At 43.8% G+C, this 16,036-nt stretch overlaps 1 protein-coding gene across 4 annotated transcripts in view; it reads right to left on the reverse strand.

The window, feature by feature from the left end:
- Positions 1 to 16,036, reverse strand: part of DOCK8 (dedicator of cytokinesis 8) — a 162,571-nt gene that overhangs the window by 103,641 nt on the left and 42,894 nt on the right. For all 4 annotated transcript variants that reach the window (XM_081880898.1, XM_081880897.1, XM_081880896.1 and 1 more), the window contains 3 exons: positions 13,349 to 13,429; positions 12,604 to 12,763; positions 7,495 to 7,634 (listed from right to left, as the gene is read on the reverse strand). In XM_081880898.1, coding sequence (XP_081737024.1) covers positions 7,495 to 7,634; positions 12,604 to 12,763; positions 13,349 to 13,429 — 381 coding nt within the window. The remainder of the gene's footprint in view (positions 1 to 7,494; positions 7,635 to 12,603; positions 12,764 to 13,348; positions 13,430 to 16,036) is intronic.

The raw sequence follows: 16,036 nt of genomic DNA on the forward strand, positions 1-16,036 counted from the left end.
AGAGCGCAGTGGGGGGGGAGGAGTCCCAGGCATCGGGACCAGTGTTCTCACCACCAGAGAGAGGAGATGAGTCAGGATTGACCACGGCCACATCGGAGAGCGGGGAAACGGTCAAGAGGAAAGTCACCGGCTGGGCGCGCGCGCCAAGTTCAAATGTACAGGCGAGCGGCACAGCAGGTAGCCCGGATAGGGAGCCAGGTCCTAAAGCCCGCCGGAAGGAAGGGCAAGACTCAGGGGGGTCAGCGTCAGAAGAGTCCAGGAAGGAGGAAACCCCAGGGGGCAGAAGGACCCAGAGGAGGAAGGAACAGCGCAGGAGGTGGAGCCGGGCTAGGATCTTAAACTGGTGCGGAAGGGGTAGTGACTCAGAGGGGACTTCGCCGATCTAGAGTCAAGACGTAGGGCTGCACTCTCTGGGGTTTGAAATGGAAACTAAACTTCAATAAAGACTTTTGTACATTACATCAACCGGGCGTTGGTCCTCTGTGAGCTGGGACCTAGAGGCAGCTCTGACACATAGGAACCTGGAATGTAAGAACCATGAACCTGGGTAAGTTGGATGTGGTCAAAAATGAGATGGCAAAAATAAGGTGGGTAAGTTGGAGTGACAGGCAAATGAGATGGGTAAGTTGGATGTGGTCAAAAATGAGATGGCAAGTGAACAGCTGGCTTCGCAAATGGTGTAAACAGGAACGGTTTGGATTCTTAGATCACGGACTGCAGTTTCTTGAAGATGGACGTCTGGCAAGCGATGGGCTGCACCTCACAACAGTTGGGAGGAATGTTTTTGCCAAAAATCTCAGAAACCTCATCAGGAGGGCTTTAAACTGACTAATGTGGGGACTTCCGGGTTAGCGCGAACGGCTAATGGCGGATTCCCTCCGAGCTCCGGAGGGAATCGGCTCTACTGAAGACGGGTCTTGCCGTGCCGGCGACACGGGGACCCTCAGAAACCGCAGGCGCGGAAGCCTGCGGACTTGGTGACTCGGTGGGCACCTTAAGCGCCCTCCCCGACCCACGAAGAGCCTTTTAAAAGGCTACGGAGAGGGTACGGAGAGTGGCGTGGTGCTGAGAGTAGACCGCTACTTCAGTGGAGCGAAGCCGCAAGCCATGGCCGGAGAGCGCTGACTTTCTTCCCAAAATTTGGACTGGATAACAAAGGACCCGTGAGTAGTGGAATTTGGACTTTAAAAATTTTATCCTGTGAATTCGGCACGATCGGGGGATGTGTTAAAGGGAAGTCCGCACCCCCTCTACTTATAGACGATTTAAAGCAAGGAACGGAGAATTAAGGCGGAATGAATACTGTTTTGATGATTTAAAAGTTTTTCACAAATTTGATAGAAGAAGATTTTGTGCTGGAGAGAAAGGGAGGAACTTTGGAACTTTGTGTGTAATCCCCACCAAAAACCCGGGAGTGTCCTATTTGGGTGCCGGAGGAAGAAGTGAAAGGAGTTTGACAGCTGTCAAAGAAGCTGTCAAACGGGCGGATAAAGTAAAGAATTTTGTTATTTAACAACTCTTTGAATTAAAGGTGATACATTTGAACTGAGGCGATTGGAAACAAAGTATTGATAATAACAAAGTAACAGATTATTGGAAAAGGACTACTAAATAACTGAAAGCCCCCTAGGGGGAATTAGTGACATTACAATGGCTGCAGAGGGAAAATTACTGGCGGAGATAGAAAAAATGTTCTTTCTCGTGGGAATCCTGCAAGAGCAGAGTATGGCTCTGAGTAAAGTTTTTATGACCTTGAATTCTGAAACAAACAACTCTGCTGAATGCACAAAGGAGATGTATGACAAAAACTCTGCAGCTGAGCAGGAAGAGATGCCTTTGGAATTGACAGAGAAGAAAGAAGGAGTTCCGACACCACAAGTGGAAAATATCAACCAGGAATCTGCATTGTTAGAGTATGAGCAAGAAGACCTTTGGATTACAAATCTGCGAAAGATGAGAAAGAAGAAGAGGGAAGTCCCTGGAGTACTTGGAATATTAAAACTAAAAAGAATAAAGCAACATGATTGGGACTTTCCTCTTGAGTATGGAAAAATAGATGGTCCTTCGCAGCAAACACTTTTTAACATTATGGATGAAAGAAAATATGATGTGACTCTGACTGAACTCCTTTGGGGTCTTAGGACCAACAAAGAGGATTACCAATATAGTTGGCAGAGAGGGACTGACAGAGAATCAGACGCCTCGGACGTGAGGAATCCGGGCTAAGAACTATTTTTTGTTTGTTTTTTGGACATTTGTCTGGGAAGGGACAGAAACCGGGGCGGGGGGGGGGGGAGAGAGAATAGAATTATAAAATGTTATGATTTGTTTTATTTGGTCAATGTGACCTATAATTAATATAATAAAGGGAAAATTTGTGGAAGGGAAGTTAGATCGACCTTAAAAAAAAAGAAATTAATGATTATAAGAGAATTGGATAAGTTGAATATAGATAAACAAAAAGAATTTAATTTTTAAAAGCAATATGAATATGTTTAAGAGGTTAGGTAAGAACTTGCTGAATTAATTATTGGAACTGGGATGTAAGAGGAGGGGGTGGGGGGAAGTCAATGAAAGTGGGTAAAGAAAATTAGGGTATGTAATTGTATTTGTGTGTGTTTGTCTTTGTGTGTGTGTTTGTTGTTATAAAATGTAAAAACCCAATAAAAATTATTAAAAAAAAAAAAAATAAACTGACTAATGTGGGGGAGGGAGACAGTGCTCCTGAAGGTAGGAGTCTATCAATTGATGAAGATGATCATCCAAATGTCATAGACCAAATGGAGCAAACAGCACGCAGACCTAGTGGTGGGAGGAAAAAAATCCTTAAATAAGAGACACGGGGGAATGATTAATGGACTTCAGTGTCTGTACACTAATGCGCAAAGCATTAAATAAACAAGATGAGCTTGAGCACTTGGTACAACAAACTAAATATGACATAATAGGCATCACTGAAACCTGGTGGGATAAGTCCCACGACTGGAATGTAATAATGGAGGGATACAATCTATTTCAGAGAAACAGACCAGACAAGAAAGGAGGAGGAGTGGCGTTATATGTCAGGGATGTGTATACCTGTGAAGAGATGCAAGATTTAGAACCTCAAAGCCAAAGTGAGAGCATTTGGGTCAAAATTAAGGGAGAGAAGAATAACAGTGACCTCATTGTGGGAGTTTACTATAGATCCCCAAGCCAAACGGAGGACATAGATGATGCCTTCAAGGAACAGATGGCCAGGCATGCAAAAGGACGGGAGATAGTAGTAATGGGGGACTTCAATTACCCGGATATTTGCTGGATGTCAAACTCAGCCAAGAGCATAAGGTCAAACAGATTCCTCACTGGCCTTGCAGACAACTTCATTGTCCAGAAAGTGGGAGAAGCAACAAGAGGAACAGCCATTTTAGATCTGGTCCTAACCAATGTTGATGACCTGGTTAGTGGGGTAGAAGTGGAAGGATCATTAGGCGCGAGTGATCATGCTCTTCTGAAGTTTACTATACAGCGGAAAGGAGCAGCCAAGCATACTAGGACTCAATTTCTTGACTTTAAGAAAGCCGACTTCATAAAACTTAGGGAAGTGCTGGGTGAGATCCCATGGACAGTAATACTAAAAGGAAAGGGAGTTCATGATGGCTGGGAGTTTGTTAAGAGGGAGATAGTAAAAGCACAACTTCAGGCAATACCAATGAGACGGAAACATGGAAGGTGCCTAAAGAAGCCAGGGTGGCTATCTAAAGAACTTTTAACTGAGTTAAGATTAAAAAAGGATGTGTACAAAAAATGGAAAAGGGGGGAAACCACCAAAGAGGAATTCAAACAAATAGCCAGCACGTGTAGACACCAAGTCAGAAAAGCTAAAGCACAGAATGAACTCAGGCTTGCTAGAGAGGTTAAAAGCAACAAAAAAGGCTTTTATGGGTATGTTCGTAGCAAAAGGAAGAACAAAGAAACAGTGGGGCCACTCAGAGGAGAAGATGGTGAAATGCAAACAGGGGACACAGAAAGGGCTGAACTCCTCAATGCCTTCTTTGCCTCAGTCTTCTCCAATAAAGAAAACAATGCCCGACCTGAAGAATTTGGATCAAATGGTTCAGCAGAGGAAACACAGCCCAAAATAACTAAGGAGATAGTACAAGAATACTTGGCTAGTTTAGATGTATTCAAGTCTCCAGGGCCAGATGAACTGCATCCAAGAGTATTAAAAGAACTGGCAGATGTGATCTCAGAACCACTGGCAGTCATCTTTGAGAATTCCTGGAGAACAGGCGAAGTCCCGGCAGACTGGAGGAGGGCAAATGTTGTCCCTATCTTCAAAAAGGGGGAAAGAGAGGACCCAAATAATTACCGCCCAGTCAGTCTGACATCAATACCAGGGAAGATTCTGGAGCAGATCATTAAGCAAACAGTCTGTGAGCACCTAGAAAGGAATGCTGTGATCACCAGTAGTCAGCATGGATTTCTGAAAAATAAGTCATGTCAGACTAACCTGATCTCATTTTTTGACAGAATTACAAGCCTGGTAGATGAAGGGAATGCAGTGGATGTAGCCTACCTTGATTTCAGCAAGGCATTTGACAAGGTGCCCCATGATATTCTTGTAAAGAAGCTGGTAAAATGTGGAATTGACTATGCTACCACTCAGTGGATTTGTAACTGGCTGACTGACCGAACCCAAAGGGTGCTCATCAATGGTTCCTCTTCATCCTGGAGAAGAGTGACTAGTGGGGTGCCACAGGGTTCTGTCTTGGGCCCGGTCTTATTCAACATCTTTATCAATGACTTGGATGATGGACTCAAGGGCATCCTGATCAAATTTGCAGATGACACCAAACTGGGAGGGGTGGCTAACACCCCAGAGGACAGGATCACACTTCAAAACGACCTTGACAGATTAGAGAACTGGGCCAAAACAAACAAGATGAATTTTAACAGAGAGAAATGTAAAGTATTGCACTTGGGCAAAAAAAATGAGAGGCACAAATACAAGATGGGTGTCACCTGGCTTGAGAGCAGTACATGTGAAAAGGATCTAGGAGTCTTGGTTGACCACAAGCTTGACATGAGCCAACAGTGTGACGCGGCAGCTAAAAGAGCCAATGCAATTCTGGGCTGCATCAATAGGAGTATTGCATCTAGATCAAGGGAAGTAATAGTGCCACTGTATTCTGCTCTGGTCAAACCTCACCTGGAGTACTGTGTCCAGTTCTGGGCACCACAGTTCAAGAAGGACACTGACAAACTGGAACGTGTCCAGAGGAGGGCAACCAAAATGGTCAAAGGCCTGGAAACGAAGCCTTATGAGGAACGGCTAAGGGAGCTGGGCATGTTTAGCCTGGAGAAGAGGAGGTTAAGGGGTGATATGATAGCCATGTTCAAATATATAAAAGGATGTCACATAGAGGAGGGAGAAAGGTTGTTTTCTGCTGCTCCAGAGAAGCGGACACGGAGCAATGGTTCCAAACTACAAGAAAGAAGTTTCCACCTAAACATTAGGAAGAAGTTCCTGACAGTAAGAGCTGTTCGACAGTGTAATTTGCTGCCAAGGAGTGTTGTGGAGTCTCCTTCTTTGGAGGTCTTTAAGCAGAGGCTTGACAACCATATGTCAGGAGTGCTCTGATGGTGTTTCCTGCTTGGCAGGGGGTTGGACTCGATGGCCCTTGTGGTCTCTTCCAACTCTATGATTCTATGATTCTATTCTATGATTCTATGATTCTATGAAATATATAAAAGGATGTCACATAGAGGAGGGAGAAAGGTTGTTTTCTGCTGCTCCAGAGAAGCGGACATGGAGCAATGGTTCCAAACTACAAGAAAGAAGATTCCACCTAAACATTAGGAAGAACTTCCTGACAGTAAGAGCTGTTTGACAGTGGAATTTGCTGCCAAGGAGTGTGGTGGAGTCTCCTTCTTTGGAGGTCTTTAAGCAGAGGCTTGACAACCATATGTCAGGAGTGCTCTGATGGTGTTTCCTGCTTGGCAGGGGGCTGGACTCGATGGCCCTTGTGGTCTCTTCCAACTCTATGATTCTATGAAAATTCATGGATTGTGGTCTGATAATGTTCTTGGCAATAGTTCTGTTTTTTTTTTTTACTCTTAATTCTAATTCTTTAGAGAGCCACATTGCATTAATTCTCGCACTACTTTCATACACATGTGAGAAGAACGTGAACTCTCTATCTAGAGGATGTTTGACTCTCCATACATCTATCAAATGTATGCCAAATAAAACAAACTTGTTGGGAGTCTCCCTTTTTTAGTCTCTTTTTTATAATTGTTCTGTCCATTTCAAGTGAAAACACCCTATTTAAATCACCTATTAAGATCATTTTTTGATCAGCATATTACAAAAAATATGTTTCCAAAGCTCAACAACTTCAATTCTAAAAAAAGCTCAATAACTGGGCGAAAATCCCCCCAAAAAGCTTTACTTCAATCCTAAAAAGTCAACTTGTTCACTTCATCAAATCTGGCCCTCTTTGAAAAAGTTTGGACATAAATTCCATTTAATAAGATTTTTCCACCTTGTACTACTATCTGTACTGCAATCACTCTTCCTTCCTCATCTTTTTTTTTAAAGGCTCAGATTGTTGTTTAATGTACAAAACCATGCCTCTTTTTTATTTGTCTGCTGTTATATATTCCATTCCTGCAAGAAGATCCAACCCCTCCATTCTTAAGGAAATCAGCCCTGAGTGCTCACTGGAAGGACAGATCGTGAAGCTGAGACTCCAATACTTTGGCCACCTCATGAGAAGAGAAGACTCCCTGGAAAAGACCCTGATGTTGGGAGAAGGGGACGACAAAGGACGAGATGGTTGGATAGTGTTCTCAAAGCTACCAGCATGAGTTTGACCAAACTGTGGAAGGCAGTGGAAGGCAGGAGTGCCTGGCGTGCTCTGGTCCATGGGGTCACGAAGAGTCGGACACAACTAAATGACCAAACAACAACATGACATAATGGGTGACTTAGGTTTGGTAGGTATCAATGTTCCATGTTCATGTTTATTATGTACCTTGATACTAATTATGTATCACTGTTAAATACAACTCACTTGTGTTCACTTACAAAAAGAAAAGAAACACACAATCACAAAAACTAAGCAAAATACAATATATTCAAAATTTTACTCATTTTGAAAGGTACATAATTTGAAAAAGTAGGTTTGATGGGAGCCAAGTTTTTGTCTACTCAAAATAAGTCCTACTGAATTCAATGGAGCTTATTCCCAGGGAAGTGGGGCTAAAGTTACAGCTCAAACAATTCATAATTCTGCAACAGAATTAAAAATGCTGAACTTTTTTTTGTTTTCAATATTTATTAGACAAGAAAAACCTAGAAACTGCATACTGGTATTTTCAATTTCCTCTACATTACTACCCAAAAATACAGTGGTAAAAGTACTCCTCTTACTTTTCGTGCTATTTTGTTAGGCTACTTGTTTCTAGGTCACTGGAAGATGACCTAGAAGATGTCAGTCTATACTATACCTGTTTAAAAAATGTGCTGAAAGTCAGAGTGGTGTTTTTGAAGGTTGGCAAGGCAGGAACATCCTCCAATCCAAGGCTTCTTTCAGAAAGTCTTCTACCTTGCATTGCCATTGATTTTCTGTCACCAGTGGACCCTTTGCCTTCAGAGAAAAAATTTCAAATGCATCTTAGTTTCAATAAAAAAATGAATCACTTTACTATTGTTATGTTGCACACTTTCGGGATGTAAAAAACTGAAAGACCTCCTCATTTGCTTACATTTTCCATCACCTCATCTTGAAGCTGCAAGACATCACTTAATGCAGAATCAAACAATTGTATCCTATGTTTTAGCATATGATAAGATTGGAAATTTTATTAACATATACATATATATATTTCATAGAAGCAAGTGTTACATTTAAGTACTATATAAATAAATAAAGAATATCACATACTTAATTCAAGAAAATTGTAAACACCTCCTGTCAGGGAAGAGTTAGAGTTAGAACTTTCCAGTTTCCCAGAGGGAGAATGTTTTCCCCAAGGGGGGGAGGAGAGCAGTGAATCTAACAGAAGAGAGCAACAGGAACAACAGGGAGGACAGGATGTTCCCAGGAAAGGCAAGGGTTAAGTCCTATCTCCTGTTGCTTCGTCTGCAGAAAACCAGGGCATCTAGCACAACGTAAAGGATGGGAGTCTCTATCTGGAGCAGACATGGGAGGAGACAATTGCCTGAAGGAACTGCATCAGGGAAACAAATGTCCCCGGCTGGAAATGGGAGCTTGCAGCCGGGTGGAGGAGCAATAGAAGGCTCTCACGGCTCTCACGCGGAACCACCTATTCCAGGACTAACGGTGAAGGTGCAACTACAACTACCCAATGGACACAGGGTCCAGGTAGAGGCGATGTTAGACTCAGGAGCGTCAGCAGATTTCATAGACCAGAAATTGGTACAGGAACACAAAATCTCTTTGTTACCTTTAAATTTCCCACTGCGAGTGAAAACAATCAACGGCAGACCGCTACTGTCAGGAGAAGTGACTTACAAGACTCTACCAATGAAAATGGATATGGGAAAGAGACCAGGGCATTTCATGTGACCAAACTAGCTGGCCACCCGATGGTGCTGGGCATGAGTTGGCTCAATCGTCACAATCCGGTGATTGCCTGGCATCAAAGGTCTTTGGTTTTTTGTTTGATCTATTGTATGACACATTGTTTGGGGCAAAAGGGAAAAATCTTGGTGGAAGTAATGGGAACAGAGGTGGAAGGGAAGTTGATGGGGAATGAAAGTGAGATTCCATCACAATATATTGCTTATCGGGATGTTTTTTGTGAAAAAGAAGCAGATAAACTTCCACCACACAGGCCCTATGATTGCAAGATAGACCTAGTCCCTGGGGCACAGTTGCCACCAAGCAAGATATATGCCATGTCAGAAGTAGACTCTGCAGCACTGAGGGAGTTCCTGCAAAAGAATTTGCAGAGAGGTTTTATTAGAGAATCCACGGCCTCTGGGGGTGCTCCCGTCTTTTTTGTCAAAAAGAAAGGGAAGGAAGGGGCACCGAGATTAGTATGTGACTTCAGAATCCTTAACAGCCAAATGAAGCCTCGCATGTGCCCATTGCCACGTATAGATGACCTCTTAGAGAGAGTAAGGTCAGCCAAAGTCTTTACCAAGCTTGATCTACGAGGAGCATATAATCTGATAAGGGTCAGAGATGAGTGGAAAACCAGTTTTTGTACTAAGTATGGTGCGTTTGAATTATTGGTAATGCCTTTTGGCTTGCAAAATGGCTCAGGGGTATTTCAAACCTTCATCAATCACGTCTTAGCAGGTATACTGGATCAGTTCTGTGTCTCCTATTTAGATGACCTCTTAATATATAGTGAAAGTATGGAGGAACATATAAAACATGTCACGCAGGTGTTAGAGAGATTGAGGACCAACAGGTTATATGTGAAGTTAGAAAAGTGTAAGTTCCACACACAAAATGTGGAGTTCCTGGGATATTGCATTTCCCACGAAGGGGTGCACGTGGACCCCAGTAAAGTTCAGGCAGTGGTGGAATGGGAGGCACCTAAAACTAAGAAAGATCTGCAGAGGTTTTTAGGATTTGCTAATTTCTATCATAAATTCATAGGTAATTACTCCAAAATCACAACGCCACTGACTGATTGTCTAAGAGGCAAGAGGCCATTCAGATGGTCTGAGGAAGCACAGAGGCCTTTGATAAATTAAAGGCGGTGTTTGCTTCAGAAAAATATCTTATGCACTTAGATCCAAGTAAACGTATAAAGGTAGAAACTGACGCCTCTGATAGGGCTATTGGGGCCATTCTGCTGCAACAGGACAAGGGAGGGGACTGGAGACCCTGTGCATTCTACTCTAGAAAATTAAATCAATCAGAACAAAGCTACACCATATTTGATAAGGAACTTTTAGCTGTGCATGCTGCCTTTAAAGTGTGGAGACATTTTTTGGAAGGGGCATCACATCAGGTGGTGGTACAAACGGTTCATAAGAATTTAGAGTATTGGAGAACTGCTGGACAGCTAAACCAAAGGCAAATTAGGTGGGCGGAGTTTTTTGCTGGCTTTAATTTTAGGATTGAGTACATACCTGGGCATCAAAACGTTCGTGCAGACACGCTATCGCGCAAACCTGAGTATATGGAAGGGGAAGCACCTCCCAAGTTGCAAGAAATGCTGAGATCGGATCAGTGGGGGGGGGTGCAGCTGTAGTAGTGGACGGCAGGGAATTCCAGCGATTGACAGTAACAGATGAGTTTGCACAAAAGAAAATGGAGGAACTGAGAAAAGGTAGAGGGGAAGAGGAAGGTTTCAAGGGAAAAGGTGGATTGTTGTACAGTAGAGGGATGCTGTATGTACCTGAAGGTGAATTAAGAGGTAAAGTGTTGAGGCAACATCATGATAACCCGACTGCAGGACATTTTGGTAGAGAAAAGACCCTGTATCAGATCACACGGCAGTTCTGGTGGCCAAAGTTGAGGGAGGAGGTAACGCAATATGTAAGAGGTTGTGAAGTATGTCAACGAGCCAAGGCACCCAGAGCAGCTCCCGCAGGGTTGTTGCAACCTATGCCCACGCTGGGAAGGCCTTGGGATGTGGTGTCTATGGATTTTATAACGGATCTACCGTCATCGCATAGGCAAACAGTGATCTTTGTGGTGGTTGAAATGCTAACCAAGATGGCACATTTCATACCATGTGCCAAAATTCCAACCGCACAGGAAACTGCAAAGATGTTTTTAGATAATATTTTTAGGTTGCATGGTATGCCATCACAAATCATTTCAGATAGAGGGGCCCAATTTACATCACAATTTGGGAGGAGGTTAATGCAGTTACTAGATGTGGAGCTAAGCCTCACGTCAGCGAGACACCCGCAAACCAATGGGGAAGCTGAAAGAACGAATGCAACACTACAACAATATCTGAGGTGTTATGCTGGTTATCAGCAGAGCGGGTGGTTAGAGAAGTTGAGTCTAGCAGAGTTTGCATATAATGATGCATTGCATGTGTCTACGGGCAGAGCCCCATTTGTGGCAAACTATGGCTTGCACTCAAGGGCATTCCCGAGTCAAGAGGAGCAGTTAGCAGTACCAGCAGCAGAACAAATGATAGAGGAATTGAGGTGTATTCATGAGATACTGAAAGAGGATTTGGAAGAAGCTAAAGAGGTTTACAAGAGAGCTGCAGACAGGCATCGGCGAGTTGGGGAATAAATCCAAGTAGGGAGCTGGGTATGGCTGTCTACCAAGGGACTACCAATACAAGGGAGGTGTAAAAAGCTAGAGCCAAGAAGATTGGGACCTTTCCAAGTAAAGGCTCAAATTAACCCAGTCGCTTTCAAGTTTCATTTACCTGAAAATATGAAAATACACCCTGTATTTCATAGATCTTTATTGTCAGTGTTTGTACCAGCACATAAGTATCAAATTTCAAGGGAACCACCTCCTTTACCCACCTTGATGGGGGAAGAGGAAATCAAAGTGGAAGAGATATTAGACTCGAGAATAAGTAGGAGGAAATTACAGTATTTGGATGCATGGAAAGGGTTAAATGAGAACTCACGGGAACCAACAGAAAAAATAAGCATTCCGGAATTGCAGAGAAAATTTAATAGAAAATATCCCCACAAGCCAAAACCCCATAACTGGCATCTTCAAGAAATTTTTGAAAAGACAGATAGCGAGGAAGAGGAGTTCATAGGTTCGGTCCTTCAGAAACAAAGGAGAGGGAGGAGGGGGAGGAAGGGGGGCTTAGGGGAGGGGGTGATGTCAGGGAAGAGTTAGAGTTAGAAGTTTCCAGTTTCCCAGAGGGAGAAAGCATTCCCCAAGGGGGGGAAGAGAGCAGTGAATCTAATAGAAGAGAGCAAGAGGAACAACAGGGAGGGACCGGCCAGTGGCGTAGCGTGGGCTATCAGCACCCGGGGCAAGGCAAGTAATTTGCGCCCCCTAACCCGTGGATTTGCGCCCCCTAACCCGTGGATTTCCCTAACCCCCAGATGTTGCGCCCGGTGCGGCCGGCCCCCCCTGCACCCCCCACGCTACGCCACTGGGACCGGCTGTTCCCAGGAAAGGCAAGGGTTAAGTCCTATCTCAGATTCGGAGGAAGGGAGATACAAGCCAGCTCAAGTGACAACGACCAGGCCTGACACCTCCATACTTTATTCATTTCTATAACCATCTCACTGAGAAGTTTAGTACTATTCCTTTGGGTCTGAACAGAGTCAATGGCTTCCCATCCAACTCTCACAACAAGTGTTAATAAAATAATCTTAGCAATGCTGCTGTAAAGGGTGACTGTGCCTATCTAGCACACTTTTAAGCTCCAATTGAAGACTGGAATTTTTATTTTCCTGTGGAGGGATGCATTGCCTTTGGAGAGTAACCTGTTATTTTTTGCCATACTTATTTTCTCCTTCATATCCTTGTAAACTGCCAACTTCACGGATCTTCCAAAATGTGCTTTACAAATACAGGACACAAATTACATTATAATCTAGAGGCTGAAGCAAAGCCACTTCCTTGACATGATATTTTTAAAACTTCCTGTTTCAATATTAATTCTTATGTACACATACACAACATTATTACTTACCATTTAAAACTTCTAACTCTGCTATATCTCTTTCAAGTGTTGAAACACTGAAGAAATTTGCTAAATTTATTGGAACCCAAGCAAAAGGCATACGATACTTTCCCAAACGTTGGCAAAAGGACTCAGCATGCACTTTTAATTTCTCAATTTTTTCTTTAGTCTGAAATAAAGCAGGAAAGGGGATTAGCTAAAATAAGACATGGATCCAAACACTGTGAAAATTAGTTTGTAACACACACTAGCACCCTCTGTTAATTCCTCTATGGATGCCATAAATTAAGGTAGTTAGAACAGGGGTGGAGTGAAAAGTGAAGCGGCAGAATAGAAGAGAGAAATAGCTTCAGAAATGGGATTGAGAAGGAGAAAGGTTTGCTAATTCATTACTTTATTTTATTTATTAATCTATTTATTTCACAAGATTTATATACTGTTTTGATTGGACTCAAACCTCAAATTGGTTTATAAAAAAACCAAAATCATCAGTAGAAAAACAGATAAAAATGACTAAGCCAAAATGTGGGGGAATGGCAGGTGGAGCGTGTAAGCAGGGAGAGCAGGAACAGCCCCCCCCCCCCGTTATTATACATAGATAAAAACAACAACAGTCCTGAGGCACTGAATTTAGACTGGAATAGGAGCGCTTTAATAATATTTCTGGTTTAAGCTTTCGCAAGCCATCTTTGACAGATGTATCAGGGAAGCAGGTGTGCATTTCATGTAAAAATCTTTATTATATCATATGTACCTTCCCAACTTCACTTTCTTTTAGAACCAGGTAGGGTTCTGCACAATCTCCAATTTCGCCTTGTTGAAGGACTTTTTCAATCTACCAAAAAAGAAAGAAAAGAAAAGAAAGAAGAGATTTGAAAACACCGAAAAGAAAATGAAATTTAATAAAGTGCATTGCTAGTATATGTCAACATAGTAAAATTTGGAAAATAAGCTATAGTTACTAATTACAACCTTGGTCAGTACTGAGAGAAATACCTTCCCTTCATGTGCTGATGAGATTCAAAGGAGAAAATGGAGAGATATTCAGACGTTGAAAAAGATGTACATGGAGCATTATGGGATGGAAGTGCTAAACTGGTGAAAATTAATAAAAATTATTTAACCAAAAAAAAAAAAAAAAAAGGAGGAAGTGCTGAGCTGGGGAGTGGAGGGCTGAGTTAACCTTGATAAACCAGCTATGCACTGAATAACAACCACAACAGCACTGCAGGCACCCAGAAAGGAATGCCGTTCATCATCTTTGGAAATGGTGATGATTGATATAAATGGCAGAGGATAAGGTCAATGAAAATTATATACTAGAATTGTCATACACAGAATGAAATGAAAGCAGTATTATATTATCACTTGAAGCTTTACAAAAGTATGTAAATGCTTTAAATCGGTGTTTCTCTTTTTTTGTAAATTTTTAAAATTAATTCTCCAATATACTCCAATAATAGCCAAATTATAACAATTCCCAAATTATACAATTCTCAAAATGCCAATCTACTTCCAATTAATACATTTTAGTTAAAGTGGCTCTCTGCACGACGGTTTGGGTGCATTTCCGAAAGTTATATCACTGTGTTCTATAATCTTAATTAATATCAGTTACATTTCAGTAATAATAATAATCCATTAGTGTAATGGTTATAAAGGGTTACTTGTGCGTAAGTTGCCGTTACTTTTGGCTAGATTGCCTGGCTAACCATGCTTTGGCTGACAGCCCTCACTCCGTGGCCGTTCAGTCACTTGCAGAATCCGTCAGTGGGCGTTTCTTGAACTGCTTCCAGCATAGAAGCTGTTTGACGCCAAGTCTCCACCTACTCTCCCTGCGCGGGACTCTTCTGCGCAAGGAAGGAGTGGGCAGAGGCGTGCCCATGCTCTCTCCACTGGTCTCGGGTGAAGAGTCTTGGAGACCTCTCTGCGAATCCTCCATCTCCCTCCCTTCTCTACTGGTGTTACGCTGAATTCCTTCCCCCCTGCTGGTCCCCTCTCCTGCATCGCTTTGGAGCCTAGCCTCCACCTCTCGCTCCGATGTCAGTTCCCTGACATCCACCTCCCTCCCAGGACCCCCTCCACCCCCGGCCCGACCCTGTGACGTAACTTCGTCTCTTTCTTCGGCCGACGATGCGGGGAATCCCCGGAAGGAGCTGCCTTCGTCCTCCGAGGACTCAAACCCAGCTTCCCACCCGCTCCAATTTATTCGCGCGGGATGGGCTTCCCAGTCCGATTCCTCCTCCTCTGACATTTCTCCTCCTTCCTCTTCGGAAGCCGGAAAACCCACAAAATCCTCTTCCTCGTCTGTGGTCCCAAATTGCTCCTCCCAGAATCTCTCTAATGGTTTGGGCTTACCCGGATACCTGTCATGGAACTCCTCCACAAGATATCTATCATCTATCTCCCCCGCGGGAACCCACGTGTTTTCTGACTCGGGTTCCCCTTCCCAAGCTACCAGGTACTCCACCTGCCGCCCCCGCCACCGCGAATATAGGATCTCTGTTGCCTGGTTGTGGTGTTCCCTCTCCTCTACTTGCGGGTGTGTGATGCCTTCTCCCCCTTCCCCTCAGAACTCCCTCTCCCCCCTGTACGGTGAGATCAGGGACCTATGAAACACCGGTTGGATCTTCATGCTGTCTGGCAACTTGAGCCTAAATGCCACAGGGTTCACTTGCTGCGTCACCTCAAAAGGTCCTAGCCGTTTTGGTCGTAGCTTCTTGCACCCTCCCTTAAAGGGTAGCCCTTGGGTGGACAACCACACCCGGTCCCCCACCCTTATAGTCTCCCCTTCCCGGCGACGCTTGTCTGCTTGCCTCTTGTAAACTTCCTTGGCCCTTTCCAAGTTCATCTTAAGTTGCTGGTGCAGGGCCTCCATTTGTTCCACAAACTGTTCTGCCGCAGGCACGCTCCACCCTTCCTCCACCCTCCCGGGAAAGGCCCTGGGGTGACACCCATAATTAGCCATGAATGGGCTCATCCCCATGGACACATGCTCAGCGTTATTGTACGCAAATTCAGCCAGCGCTAGTCTCTCTACCCAATCGTTCTGTCTCTCGTTGACGTAGCAGCGTAGGTATTGCTGTAAAATACTGTTCGCTCTCTCTGCTTGCCCGTTGGTCTCCGGGTGTCTCGCCGTCGAGAATCCCACCTCCACCTGCAATAAGTTCATGAGCCTCCTCCAGAACCTCGAGGTAAATTGTTTCCCGCGATCTGAGATGACCCTCGAAGGAGCCCCATGCAGCCTGAAGATGTGGTCAACAAACAGCCTGGCCGTTTCCTCTGCCGTTACTGCATGTGAGCAAGCTATAAAGTGGCACATTTTGGTTAGCAGATCCACTACTACCATGACTGCTGTCTTCCCTCTAGACTTGGGCAAATCTGTCATAAAATCGATGGATACCACCTCCCAGGGTCTTCCCAGTGTGGGTAGGGGTTCCAG

This window comes from Podarcis erhardii, assembly GCF_964252035.2.
Source record: "Podarcis erhardii genome assembly, chromosome: 11".
Lineage (NCBI taxonomy): Eukaryota > Metazoa > Chordata > Lepidosauria > Squamata > Lacertidae > Podarcis > Podarcis erhardii.